A 13,419-nucleotide genomic window follows, 5' to 3' on the forward strand; every position below is an offset into this window, starting at 1 on the left:
TGAGCTCACCTCAAGGGTTAGCCTGATGGGAGACGGCATTGCTTTATGATGGCTGAGTAGCCCCTACCCCCTTCTCACTGGGGACAAAAGCTTGGCCCTTCCTTGCTCAGGACACTCAATCCAAACCATCCATGTTTCTTTACTCAATCCCCGTTTGTAGGCTGCTGTATCTGATACCTGAACTGTACCCTTTCAGAGGGGATTTGGGGCCAGTTAGGGCAAAAGCAGGTAGGGCTGGGGATTTCTGTTTTGCCATGCTATGGAAATGGAGAGGTCGAGTCCCCTAACCAGACAATGAACTCCCAGCACAGAATGAATCTTTTTCTTTCTTTTTTTTTTGTTCGGGGCGGGGGAGGGGGGGGGGGAGAGAGGAAAGAATACAAGATTTATGGGGCCACTGCATTAACACTGTCCCTGCCTTTTCCTGTGCCTGACTAGTACTTTGGTTGGGGGAGGGTACTAAGGTAACCTAAGTGGCTACAAACCTCAAGGTAAAGGGAATAGCTGGTCCTGAGATTTAGGGGACAATGGCGATACTAACCAACTAGAGTAAAATGTATCAGTTTAGAGCATGTTAGAGTAGAATTTGGGAAAGGATTCAGCCCTGATTCATAGCTTGGGTTCAACTCTAAGTAAGCCTGCTAAGGAAAACTCTAATCTGGTTGAAGAACCTTAGGAGGGGCAATGACAGAAAGTAAAAGGGGAGAAAGGACAGGAGAGGTGGTTGCTGGTTTCCCTAGGCAGGTCACCTGCACAGCTGCATTAAGACCTGTTGAGCCAGTTTTCAGGAGAGCTGGGGGTGGCTCTTGTCACCTAGTTTTCCCACTATTCCCAAACAGGCTTCCCTTGGTGAGCTTATATAAGGGGCAATATTAGGATGGGCTAAGGACTGGGTAGAAATACAAAGAGCCCTGGAATGACATTTTATTACCATGGTAGATCAAAACTTCAGTGAAGGGAACCCTGAATTCTTCCTGCTAAGAAATAACACTAATTCTTTTTTTTCTGTTTCTTAAAAAATTTTTTTAATTCAATTCAAAAGTCAGAGGATACTTGGGACCCCTATTATGAATCCCTGGGAAGCTTAGTTTTTGGCAAGGATGGCAAAAGCTGGGTGGTATCAGCCAACTACTCCTAAGATCTCTTGTCAGTTGTCAGAAGGATCTTGGGCAGAGGACAGAGGAAATTCAGGTGAAGTGGTAAAAGGCAAGCGATCTCCCCAGGTACTGGCTCGAGCACAGCGATATAAGTGTCTATGAAGAAGAAAAGGAGAAATGCTTCAATATGGTTTCCCCTCCCCCTTAAATATCCATGTGGGTTTCAGATCCCTCCCCCCCCCCTTTCCTCATGCCCCCTGTACCTGCCATGTCGTCGGGCAGTAACCACAACATGGTGGAGATGCCCATCAGGACAGCACAAATGGCAATGTACGTGGCGTGGCCGTTTAAGGACAGGCTGGGTGAGACGGGCCCATTGATGATCCTTCTCTGGAAGGGTCCGGCTTAGGATCACCAGAGAGAACTTCTCCTCTTTATGACTCTGGTTCTGAAGTAAGCACAGGAAAGAAGGTGACTCGGGGAAAAAGTTAAAAATAAAGGAGACCTCTTCCTTTCAGGTCTGACCTCTAAAGTCTTTTCTCCTTCCACAGACCGGATCATTTGGCGCCTCACTTTAACTCATGTACTCCCTTACCCCATTTGGTATCAGCATGCTCACCCAGCTAAAAGGGATGGTGCTGTATGCTTGGGAGAAGCTGCAGGCCTGGTGCTGGGACGCAGAAAGCTTGGGGCAGGGAAGTTCATGAGGGCACTGTGGATAAAAAGAAGCAACGAATGTTTGAGAAACTAGAAGACAGTGAGGTAGGATAGAACTGGAGGAGAATAGGATAAAGATGGTGGAACTTTGAGTGCAGATAAAGTAAACAAATGGAAGGTTGGATAAAAGAATAGGTTAGTCTCCCTTCTTCCACCTTTCCTGGCCATAGCTGAACTCAGAACTATTTCTACTGGTTCAATCAAGGAAGAGCACTCACTGGGGCAAAGACATGTCCAGGTCGACGGTCTAAGGGAGATTTCTCCGGTCCCTAAAGCCAAAAAATGTATATCAGTGGTTGAGGCATCCTCTCCCTCTTCCCACCTACCATACTTCCCACTCCCATAGCCACTGTGCTTCCCCACCCAAAGGGCCCTTCACCAGTCCTCTTTCAGTCATTAGATATGCAATCTATGTCAATCTAGGTGATCACTACCTTAAGGCATACTTGAAGCATGGAAAAGACAGTATAACTCAGCACAAAGGATGGCATGATCAAGGAACCTTCATACACTTATTGACAAATTTTACCTTTTAAAACCCTGCTGACGTGCAGCCCAGGGGGCTCAGAATACAATGGTGACTTTGGGTCACTCAGTAAAAATACAGATATATTACTTCCTACCCCCCTGGTGCTTTAGAAACCTATGGTCCTTGGTTCACTTGCTTCTCAGATAGATGGTCATTCTGACCCAGGGCAACATGCTTAGTCAGATGGGAGTCATCTTCAATATACTGTTGAGCATTCCCAGTTTTCTTTCTTTTTCTTTTTTCTTTTTTAAAATTTTATTTTTTTAAAGTGAGGCAATTGGGGTTAAGTGACTTGCCCAGGGTCACACAGCTAGTAAGTGTTAAGTGTCTGAGGCCACATTTGAACTCAGGTCCTCCTGAATCCAGGGCCGGTGCTCTATCTACTGCGCCACCTAGCTGCCCCGAATTCCCAGTTTTCAAGGGAATGTCAGCTCTGAGGAAGAATGGTAGGATAGAGAAGAACCTCACCCTAAGGACCAGGTCCCTGGCTTCCATAAGGATACAGTGTCCAGTTTTTGTTCCATTCTCCACCAAAACCTGTGGAAGAAATTGGAGGATAAGCAGAAGGCCCAAAGTATTGGAGGTATCAATGAAAGAAGTTCTTTAGGAAGAGGCAAAGCTAAGAATTTCTTTCATTCCAGTTATCCCCCTTCTAAAAGGCAAGGATAATGAAGACCACAAAAGGGGGTGGGGCAAGGACCCTTAAAGAAGGATAAAGAACTGTGAAAAGAAAAAGGGAGAATTAGTCAATAAGTCTTTATTAAGAGTCAACTATGAATTAGACAGTGGGGATACCAAGAAAAAAATGAAAAAAAAAAGCCCTTGCTCTCAAGTAGCTTACAGCTTAGCAGGGAAAAGCAACATGTAGCCATATAAGTATATACAAAATATATAAACAGACATAAGTCGATACTAGGAAGAAGGAACCAGCAGCTGGGTGGCACCTCACAGAGAAAATGGTACTTGAACTAATCTCTGAAACAACAGCAATTCTGAATTACTCGAGGGAGGTTATTTCAGGCATAAGGCAACCAATGGTGGTGGCTATGTGAATGGAGGAAACAGGACAGATGTGAGATGTTGTAGAATGGACAAGATTTGGCAGCTGACTCTGTGTGTGTGTGTGTGTGTGTGCATGTAGGCATGTGAACTTGTGAAATGAGGAAAGTTGAGGATTATACTGAAGATGTGAACTTGGGTGACTAGAAGGATCAAAAGACTACAGAGAGATGGAAGGGGTGTTTGAAGCCATCTGCTCTAATTCTTTCATTTATAGATGAAGAAACAGGCAGAGAGAGGTTGAGAAACTTGCTCAAGGTCACTAAGGTAATAAATGGCAGAGTCAGAATTCAAACCTAGCATTTTTCCCCACTATACCATGCTACCTCTTGATGGTGCATGGTGGTATTACTGACAGAAAGAAAGACTTCCTGAAGATGGGACAGGTGGGAGGGGGGGGGGGAAAGCTAATGAGTTCAGTTTTGGAGTGTTAAGGTTTTTTTTTTTGTTGTTTTGCTGGGCAATGGGGGTTAAGTGACTTGCCCAGGGTCACACAGCTAGTAAGTGTCAAGTGTCTGAGGCCGGATTTGAACTCAGGTCCTCCTGAATCCAGGGCCAGTGATCTATCCACTGCGCCACCTAGCTGCCCCAGGAGTATTAAGTTTGAGATGTTTAGAGTACATACACATTGAAATGTCCTGTAGGCAGTTGGTGACAAATGCCTTGGATAGCCCTGGAATTCACACACTGGAAGGATTCTTCCAACTCTGGCCTCTCCCTCACTGGATGGCTCCTCACAGAACCTTCATTTAAGGTGCCCAGGCCAGCTAAGTTTTAGCCTTCTCCAAGCTGCATCCAGAATTTCTCTACTATTCCCTGTTTCAGTGAACAAACTGCCTCCCCAATCCCATTTTTTTCCAGCTTCTTCTTTTTTTAGGTATTGTCTTCCTAATTAGAATATAAGCTCCTTGAGGGCAGGGGCTATCTATCTATATATCTATATCTATATGTGTGTATGTACGTACACACACACACACACACACACACACACACATACACACACACACACATATATTTGGTGGGGCAATGAAGGTTAATTGACTTGCCCAGGGTCACACAGCTACTAAGTGTCAGGTGTCTGAGGCTGGATTTGAACTCCTGAATCCAGGGCTGGTGCTTTATCTACTTTGCCACCTAGCTGCCCCCCTCCTCCCTCACAGGGCCTATATTTGTATACCCAGTGTTTATCACAGTGCCTGGCACATAGTTAGCACTTAATAAATGTTTGCTGACTAATAAAAGACTGACTCTCAAGCATGAGAGTAGGACTACAATCATAGATCTTGGAATTATCAGTTTAGAGCTGATGGTTAAAACCAGGGAAGTGGATGAGTTCACTAAGCTAAAGAGTATAGAGAAAAAAAAGAAGAGAGCCCAGGAGAGAGCTTTGTGGTACGCCCATAGGTAAGGGGTTTCTTGTAGATGATGTTCTAGCAAAGGAGATTGAGGCAAGATGAGAAACAAAAGGGTGCAGTGTCATGAAAACCCAGAAAAGATAATATCCAAGAGGAGTGATCAATAGTGTCATGTTACAGGGAGGATGAAGACCGAAGACGATAAGATTTGACAATCAAGAGGTCATTAGTTACTTTGGAAAGGGTAGCTTCAGTTGAGTGATGAGGTTGGATGTCAGACTGCAGAGGGTTTAGAAGAGAATGGAGGGGCAGCTAGGTGGCACAGTGGATAGAGCACTGGCCCTGGAGTCAGGAGGACCTGAGTTCAAATCCAGCCTCAAACATTTGACACTTACTAGCTGTGTGACCCTGGGCAAGTCACTTAACCCCAATTGCCTCACCAAAAAAAAAAAAAGAAGAGAATGGAAAGAGAGAAAACGAAGGTGATGAATATAGATAACTTTTTTAAGGAGTCTAGATGAGAAGAGAAATAGAGGTAGAAGCTTGTGGAGATGGTAGTGCCTGATAAAGATCTTTTAACAATGAAGGGGGGGCAGCTAGGTGGCAAAGTAGATAAAGCACCAGCCCTGGATTCAGGAGGACCTGAATTCAAATACGGCTTCAGATACTTGACACTAGCTGTGTGACCCTGGGCAAGTGACTTAACCCTCACTGCCCTGAAAAACAAAACAAAACAAAAAAACCCCACCAAAAAACAATGAAGGATATTTCACACAAGAGAGATTGGATTCCCAAGGGGTTTTAACTGAGAGGTGAAAGGAGATCTCAGCTTACCAGGAAGTGGCCTGTCTTACGCCATAAGGTTTGGATGACTTCGGTTCGATCAGCCATGCTGGGTAACTCACTTAGAGAGAAAGCAGACACCACCACATCAAATTGTATCTGGGAATCAAAGCAAGGGACATTTCAGACAGACGTCTCTCCATCTCTGAGGGCTTCCCCAACTTCTACTTCCCTTAAGCTTTGTTTTAATCCACTGCCAAATAATTAGGCCATGCTATAAAGTCAATGCTGAAATTCTCCCCTTCCAGCACAGTAAGGAAATCTGGCACTTGCCTTTGGTGAGACTGGGAGAAACTGTCTAAAAAAGACTCCCGGAACATGGGGTTTCCCAGAATCTAAGCCACCTGAGGAGCAAAGAAAAGAATAGGTTAAAGTGTGCCTATACACTTGGGGGGCAGAGAGTGGAAGGGAAATCTAAATAGAGAATAAAGGCCTCCAGAATAGAGAAAAAAACTAATAAGTATGAGATGGGATTGAGAAGGCATGGGAAGAGAAGGAAGAGAAAAAGGTTTCTTCTCTTGCTTTGTCTCCAACCAGCCCATTCTCAGCTCAGCAAAGGATTCTACCCTTTGCCTATATCTAAGGAAAATACACAAGGGAATTGGACCTATCTGATCTTTTGACACAATCTTTTTTTTTTAAAGGAACGGGAAATCGCATTCTCTTCCTCCACTCGATCTCAACCTCCTTTATCTGATCCTTTGCTTTTTTCATTTGTAGATCATTTCAACAATCATGCCTTACCCTTACCTTTCAGAAGCCTTTCTGCCAAGGCCAACATGGCAGCTGAGCTGTCCACACACAAATATTCACTAAGGCTCTGGCCCCAGGTATTATAAGCTGCCCTGTGAAGATAGAAGGACAACCTAAAAGATCTAAGAGACTTAAACAAAGCATTGCTTATAGCCACTCTCCTAACTATATTAGTGAGCTATGTCAGATAAAGGTTAAAAACTAATGGTGTCATTTCTATTAATTTCTCTGCACCTTCTGGATGGAGGATGGAGGGCTGGGAAGGGAAATGGACACGGAAAAATGTCTGTACACTAGAAACTGATAGGCAGGACACTACCCTTGATGTTACATTTCTCTCCTTTTCCCTTCTCCAAGTATAGTCCTATTTACTGCCTAAACTTTGATCCATTCCCCATGCTTCTATAACTCCTTTCCATGGTCCTAAGCTCCTATCTAGAAATTAATTAAAGCAAAATATGTATGACATCAGTGCTAATCCTTAACTTCACTATCCTCTCGAATCTACCAGTTTCTTGGCTTTGGAATGGTACAGGCAAGGTTTTCTGGGGCTGGAAATGGTGGAGCTCATGTTGACTCGAGTTACTCACCAAGTAACAGAACCGGTGCCTGAGCCAAAATCCATTAAAGTTTGTGGCTTAAAGTCTGGAACACGAGCTTGGATCTGAAGAAACAGAAGGCAAAACCCAAGGTGGAATGCCAGGAATGACTTGGGGCCTTGCTAGAGATTACTCAGAATATAGGATTAGGAGAGGTTAGATGTTTGGTCTTTGAAAATTTGTGGGTATCTCAGAACCCTTCTGGAATAGAAGCTAAGGGGCTTTACCTCATGGAAAGCTCTGGAAACAGCTGCAAAGCCACCATCCAGTCGTGCTGCCATGTATACCAGGCTCAGCTTTTCATCATAGCTGCCAAAGGAACCAGGCATGGATAATTATCTGTTAAATCCTATAGATTTCTAGCCTCACATGATCTCTTGCATTCATCTGATTAGAATTCCTATAGCCTCTATCCAAGGTCATAACCTCATTATGTCTCAGCAGGATTACTGTCAAAGCCCCCTAACTTACCTTTTAACCTCCATTCTATTTCAGTTCATCCTAGACACTGCTTTCAGATTCATTTTTCTAAAGCAAAGCTTACATTATGGCATCTTGTGTTCAAAAACCTTCAACAATCACACACTGACATCTACGGGAAGAACCTAGGTATAGTGGGAGAGGGCACTAGATTTGGTGTAAAGAAGACCTTAATTCAAATTCTGTCTCAGGCACTTACTGGCTGTGTGGCTCTAGGCATATCACTTAACTTTTTATTCTTAGGTTCCTTGAATATAAAATGGGGATAAGAATAGCACCAACTTCACAGGGTGGTTATGAGGACTGAATGAGATAGCAAATGTAGAGCAATTTGCAAAATCTTAAAGCAATATAAATTCTACTTGTTACGATTATTCTTTGGCCTGTCTATTTCCAACCTATATATCCAAGATAATATTACATTTTACCCCTTAGGTATTCTAGACTCTAGTCAGAGAAGACTATTCTTTGCCCTCAGAAGACATTCCTTGATTTCTTACCTTTATGTCACTGCTCCTCTTTTTCTTACACTTAGAACAGTCTCCCTCCCATTGCTGAATGTTGAACTCCTTCCCCTTCAAAGCTGAGCTCAAGTGCTTTCTGTTCCACCAAGCTTTCTTTGATCTGCCCAGTTTGTAGTTATTTCTTCTTTGTCTGAATTCACAATATATTTGTACCTTTCTTATGTTTTCAGTATATTAGTTTTTTTATTACATCTATTTATGTACAAGTCTTATAATTCCTATAAATATCTCCAGTAATTTTATTTAATTTGCCTTTGAATTCCTGAACAGTACTTGGTATAGTACATTGCATATTTTATATATATATATATATATATATATATATATATATATATATATATATATATATATATATATATATATATATATAATGTGTTATTTTTATATATATTTGGTGGGGCAATGAGGGTTAAGTGACTTGTCCAGAGTCACACAGCTAGGAAGTGTCAAGTATCTGAGGCCGGATTTGAACTGAGGTCCTCCTGAATCCAGGGCCAGTGCTTTATCCACTAGCTGCCCTCCATATAATAGTTTTAATAAATGTTTGTTACATAAAGGAATGGGCCTCCACAACCCCAAACCATTTCTGATAAGAAGGGAAATGGAGCAGGCCACAGAAAAAGGCCCTTCATACTTCTGTCTTTTCAAAATCAGAGTGAAATAGAAATATTTTTGAGAGCATAAATTCCAGTTCTAACAGTATTAAACACGGATAATTTAAAATGTACATTTAACCAACCTGACACAACTACTAAGAATATTAAGATAACTTTTCATTCCTTTCCTTTCCTTCCCCCACCATCCCCTCCCTCCCTGTTCCTACAAGTCCTGAAGGATCCTTTTTCTTCCCTTTTTAGTTTATTTTTATTTTTTCACTGAACAATCTTTCAAAATTAATTTGTCTCTCTCACTACCCCCAAATGAGCAAATATGACTAAACAAAAATAACACATCCCTTAACATCTAGCAAAACAAACTCCCACATTAGCCATGTCCAAATATGTACGTCTCTTCATTTTTGGTTTGTTACCTCTCTGAAAGGATGTTAAGAGGTGTGTTTCACCATCCTTTTGAACTGATTGTTTTCATTGATAAGAGATCTAAAATCTTTCAAAGTTTTTTTCTACATATTTTTGTTATTATTGTTCAAATTGTTCTGGTTCTTATTTTGCTCTGCATTAAAACATAAACACCTTCTCACTTCCCTCTGAATTTGTCCAGTTCATCACTTATTTTTTAAGACATTAAAAAAAAAATTTTGTTTTGAGTTCCAAATTCTTTCCCTCCCTCCCTTACTGAGAAAGCGAGAAATATCATATCCATCCTTTCTCTTTTCAGTTTATCAGGGGATCTCCCTGAGCCCTAATACCCCAATCTCTTTTCCTGGAGTAAAGGCTTTCTTTCTTTTCAATCTTTATGACAACCCACCACCACTTTGGGGCAATTTTCTTACCTCAGTTTTTGCCAGTGGTAGGTAGTTTTGCGTAGGGCATTCAACACAGTTCCATGAAGTTGTTTCTCTGATTGTAATGACCCTGAAGGGAGAAAGCAACCAGCAAGATGAAACCCAGCACCTATTATGGTAATACCCTTATCTCTTGTTTTTTCCAGCAGGGACTTAAAACCCATGAGTCTTGTAGTCTAAACCTATAGAAATATATTACATAAAAATGAAAGACATGTTCTGTGGCATCAAAACAATGGTTTAGCCAAACTATCATTCTTTCTCCAATAGTTCATTTTCCCTAGTTGCCTCTTACGACATCTATCATCAATTTAGTTTTGCTTCTGTGTAAATGCGATGAGTACTGGGGGCCTGGATGACAGGATATTGGAAATTGCTTTGATCAGGAACTTACTTACTCTTCTGCAATATTTCTTTCTAGCCCTGGGTCTATGGAATCCAATGTAATCTGCAAAATTACTTATAAGTCGCCTAGTCTCAAACAAACTAAAGGGGTGACCTTCTATTAGAGAACAGCTAAACAAATAAAGGGCCTCTAGGTGGCCCAGTGGATAGATTACCTGGCCTAAAGTCAGGAAGACTCATCTGCCTGAGTTCAAATCTGGCCTCAGACACTTACTAGCTATTTGACCCTGGACAAGTCACTTCACCCTGTTTGCCTCAGTTCTTCATCTGTAAAATGAAGGAAATGGCAAACCACTCCAGTGTCTTAAGCAAGAAAACCCCAAATGGTGTCACAAAGAGTTGGACATGACTGAAAACAATAATAAAATATATAAAAAACAAAAATAATAAAGTATAGTAAATGAATGTAATGGTATATTATTGTGCCATAAGAAATGACAAAATGGACAGTTTTAGAGAAAACTGGGAAGATCTCTATGAATTGATACAGAGTGAAGTGGGCAAAACTAGAACAATTTATACGACAAGAACACTGTATAGAAAAATAACTTTGAAAAACTTTAGAACTCTGACTAACGTAATGATAAACCACTAATCTAGAGGACAAAAGATGAAACATATCACCCATCTGTTGACGGAGGTGATGGACTTAAAATGTATAATTATATATACGCACACACATATATGTATGCATGTAGATATGCACAGATATTTATGTGTATATATGTGCATGCACACATGGATATGTGTGTGTACATACGTGTCTCTTTCTGTGGTGTGTGTGTGTGTGTGTGTGTGTGTGTGTGTGTGTGTGTGTGTTTGGTGTTAGCCAATGTGGGAATTTGTTTTGCTGGGCTCTGCATAGTCACCATGAAAACTGTTTAATAATGGAGTGTGAGAAATGGGAGAGGTAATGCCTGCAAAATTAATTAATTAATTAATTAAAAAGAAATAGCTGTCTATCTAACACTGAGGCAAGTAACAATATATGGCAGAGCATAATTCAAGTCTGAAGCCACTGATACTTCTTTCTGCATTTTTCCTGATGGAAAGTGTGTTGGGAAATCAAGAATGTCATAATTGTGGGAAAACACTACTAGAAGTTAGTTCAAATCCAGGGGAATGTGTGTGTGGGTGGGATTTCATCCTATGGTACAACCTGGGAAGGCCCAACACATTTTCTGATCACTCCTGATCCAGATGATTCTAGAGGAAGCAAGAAAGGTCTGGGTAATGGATTGGATATCCAGGGAATGCCCTGGTATGGAAGGTACAACAGAATGAAAGGTGATCTATAATAATAGCTGACATTTACATAAGTTTTAACCATTTACAAAGTATTTTGTACATATATTTTCTTATTTGGTCTTCAGAAAAAATTCATGATAAGTAATATAAGTATTATTATTCCCATTTTATAGATACATATAGCTTCTAAAGTGCTTTTATAACTGGTTTAACCAAAGGCATATTGGAAAATTGACATATTTGTCTGCAGAATTGATTTAAAAATTATTCTTTGCTTTCTTCTTGATTAGTTTAGCTCGCCTTCTTCCTTTGGCCCATCTTAGCCTTTACCTGCATCCTGTTGGAGTTTATTTTCCAGCTGTATTGCTTTTTTGCGCAGCTCCTCAGGTTCTGCAGGAAGCTTCCGACTCCAGAGGTAGTTGGTGAGTGTCTGAACCTGTTTCTCTATGTTGGGCATAGAGCTTTCTGTGGACCAGAGATGAAAAGGGGTTAATCAGTTAAACGAAGATTCTCTTCTTTTTTCTACTTTATTTCCTTGTCCAAGGGAGTTACTCACCCTGCATGAGGCGTTGGGCTGCAGTGACTAGGGCCTGTGGCAACTGCACTTGGGGCAACTGTGAGATGCCTGGGTGCTTACGATGAGGTCTGTTCCCCAGGAAATCTAATAAATCATTCTCCTGGGACACTTTGGGAATCAGATCAGCAAATGCCTGCATTCCAGAAAGAGGAAAACTGAGATAATTTAGTGTCTGAAGAAATCTGGGTAATAATACCTCATCTTTTTATAATACTTTAAGGTTTTGAAGAATGCTTTAAGTATATTATTTCATTTGACAATGAATAACTCTGGGTAGCACAGATTGACATTGAATTCAATTATCAAGTAATGTATTAAATTGCTAGTCAAGAGAGACTGTTGTAGATGAAGTTAGAACAGGGAAGGCAGTATGTTACAGTATACAGTATTGTATTTACTTACAATCAGCAGACTCATAGTTTGAATCCCACATTTGTCACTTATTACCTGTAAATTCTAAGCCTCATGAGGTTTCTTCATTTGTAAAGCTTGTGGTTTGAACTAGATATCCTCCTGTAAGATCACATCTACTATTTTAGGACAGGAATCTTCTCCATGGATAGGGAGGTTTCTCTTGCCCTGGGGAATGGGGTTCTCTCCCCAAAGCTTGAATTCAAAGACTCAAAGACTTTCAAGAATCGAAAGGCACTTCAAATCTAATGCAAGGTGAACAAGAATTCATTCTAACACTACATATTCAACAAGTACCTACCCTGGGTAGTATCGGGGTCTGACATCACTGTCAGTGAAAGTGGATTTAATGAGCAGAGTTGATGAATTCTGATTTGTGGGTTACTTCCTCTCTAGCAGGTTTCATATTATGTAAAGTACAGGTAGGCAGGACGTCCTAACAGACTTGCAACTAAATCCAGCATGTGATCTTGGCATAGCCACAGCTCTAGGACTACTCATCTCCCTCTAACCCCGGCTTGGAATACTGCTCCACACCCTCTATTTCTGACTTCCTCTATATCTGTCTACATGTATTTGCTTTTTTGATTCCCTCTCATTCTCCCCCCACCCCTTTCCTGTCTCTTTTTCTTCTCTGCCACAATCCCGTCTCGGGCTTTTTACTCTGCATCACTCTTCGTGTCTCTGTCTCTCTATGACTGTCAATCACTGTCTTTTCTCAGTCTCGTGGGATGACAATCTTTCATGTGATTAAACGCACACATTGATTTACTGGTCTGGGGCCGGTGCGCGCGCTCTCAGAGGCTTTCCGGACGTGACCAGGCAGGGCTGTTTCCAGAAGCAAGGAAACGCGCGGGGAGGACAAAAGTTCTCACCCGGGACAACGGGGTTCCTGCCGCTTGGCATCTCCATCTTCCCAGCCGCAGGAAGAGCCTCAACCTTGTGGTGGCCGCCATGACTTTTGGGGCGAACCGGAGGCGGAAATTAAAACGCCTGCGATCCTCCAGAACCAGTAGCTCTTCCTCCGAAAGCTCGTTTCCAAGAGGCTGGGACACGTCATCAACCAATCGGGAGAGGAAAATGATTTCTAGGCGCCAATCGGATGCTTCTATGTAAATTATTCAGTGACGTAAGAGCGTTTCCCTGGTGAGAGGATGGCCACGGGTCGGATTTAACCAATGGAAAGAAGGAGCAATATGTGAGCGGGTCTCGTAGGTGCGGCTGTTTCTTGGCGGAGACACTGGGAGGCAGTTTCTATGTCTGTTACTGTTTCTTAATACAGTGTGTAGGGGTAGTCAGTGTGGCTGTTTGTTTTTTAAACCTCTGCAATTACAGTATTAGTTTATTAGTATTATCC

At 41.7% G+C, this 13,419-nt stretch overlaps 1 protein-coding gene across 2 annotated transcripts; it reads right to left on the bottom strand.

Annotated features, from left to right (window-relative positions):
* Window positions 1–1,006: 1,006 nt before the first annotated feature.
* METTL17 (methyltransferase like 17) lies at window positions 1,007–13,086 on the bottom strand. 2 transcript variants are annotated; one of them, XM_043984704.1, is made up of 14 exons: window positions 12,938–13,086; window positions 11,631–11,784; window positions 11,405–11,539; window positions 9,410–9,491; window positions 7,180–7,261; window positions 6,944–7,017; window positions 6,351–6,445; window positions 5,874–5,944; window positions 5,592–5,699; window positions 2,812–2,880; window positions 2,033–2,083; window positions 1,717–1,809; window positions 1,361–1,545; window positions 1,007–1,253 (listed from the first exon to the last, which is right to left on the bottom strand). In XM_043984704.1, the coding sequence occupies exons 1-14, from the start codon at window positions 13,016–13,018 to the stop codon at window positions 1,148–1,150; spliced, it is 1,386 nt and encodes a 461-aa protein (XP_043840639.1). In that variant the 5' UTR covers window positions 13,019–13,086; the 3' UTR covers window positions 1,007–1,147. The 2 variants fall into 2 exon arrangements, with proteins under 2 accessions (XP_043840639.1, XP_043840640.1); XM_043984705.1 differs by lacking the exon at window positions 12,938–13,086 and adding an exon at window positions 12,364–12,916.
* Window positions 13,087–13,419: the final 333 nt, after the last annotated feature.

This window comes from Dromiciops gliroides, chromosome 2 (genome assembly GCF_019393635.1).
Source record: "Dromiciops gliroides isolate mDroGli1 chromosome 2, mDroGli1.pri, whole genome shotgun sequence".
In the NCBI taxonomy this organism is placed as follows: Eukaryota; Metazoa; Chordata; class Mammalia; order Microbiotheria; family Microbiotheriidae; genus Dromiciops; species Dromiciops gliroides.

Bases quoted from the DNA above. Each gene is read 5' to 3' on its own strand.
- METTL17 (XM_043984704.1), bottom strand. From the start codon at position 13,018: ATGGCGGCCACCACAAGGTTGAGGCTCTTCCTGCGGCTGGGAAGATGG. The intron at 5,700-5,873 runs GCAAGTGCCAGA...TTTGATTCCCAG, and splicing joins TTCTCCCAGTCTCACCAAAG to ATACAATTTGATGTGGTGGT. The intron at 1,810-2,032 runs GTGAGTGCTCTT...TTTTATCCACAG, and splicing joins CTGGACATGTCTTTGCCCCA to TGCCCTCATGAACTTCCCTG.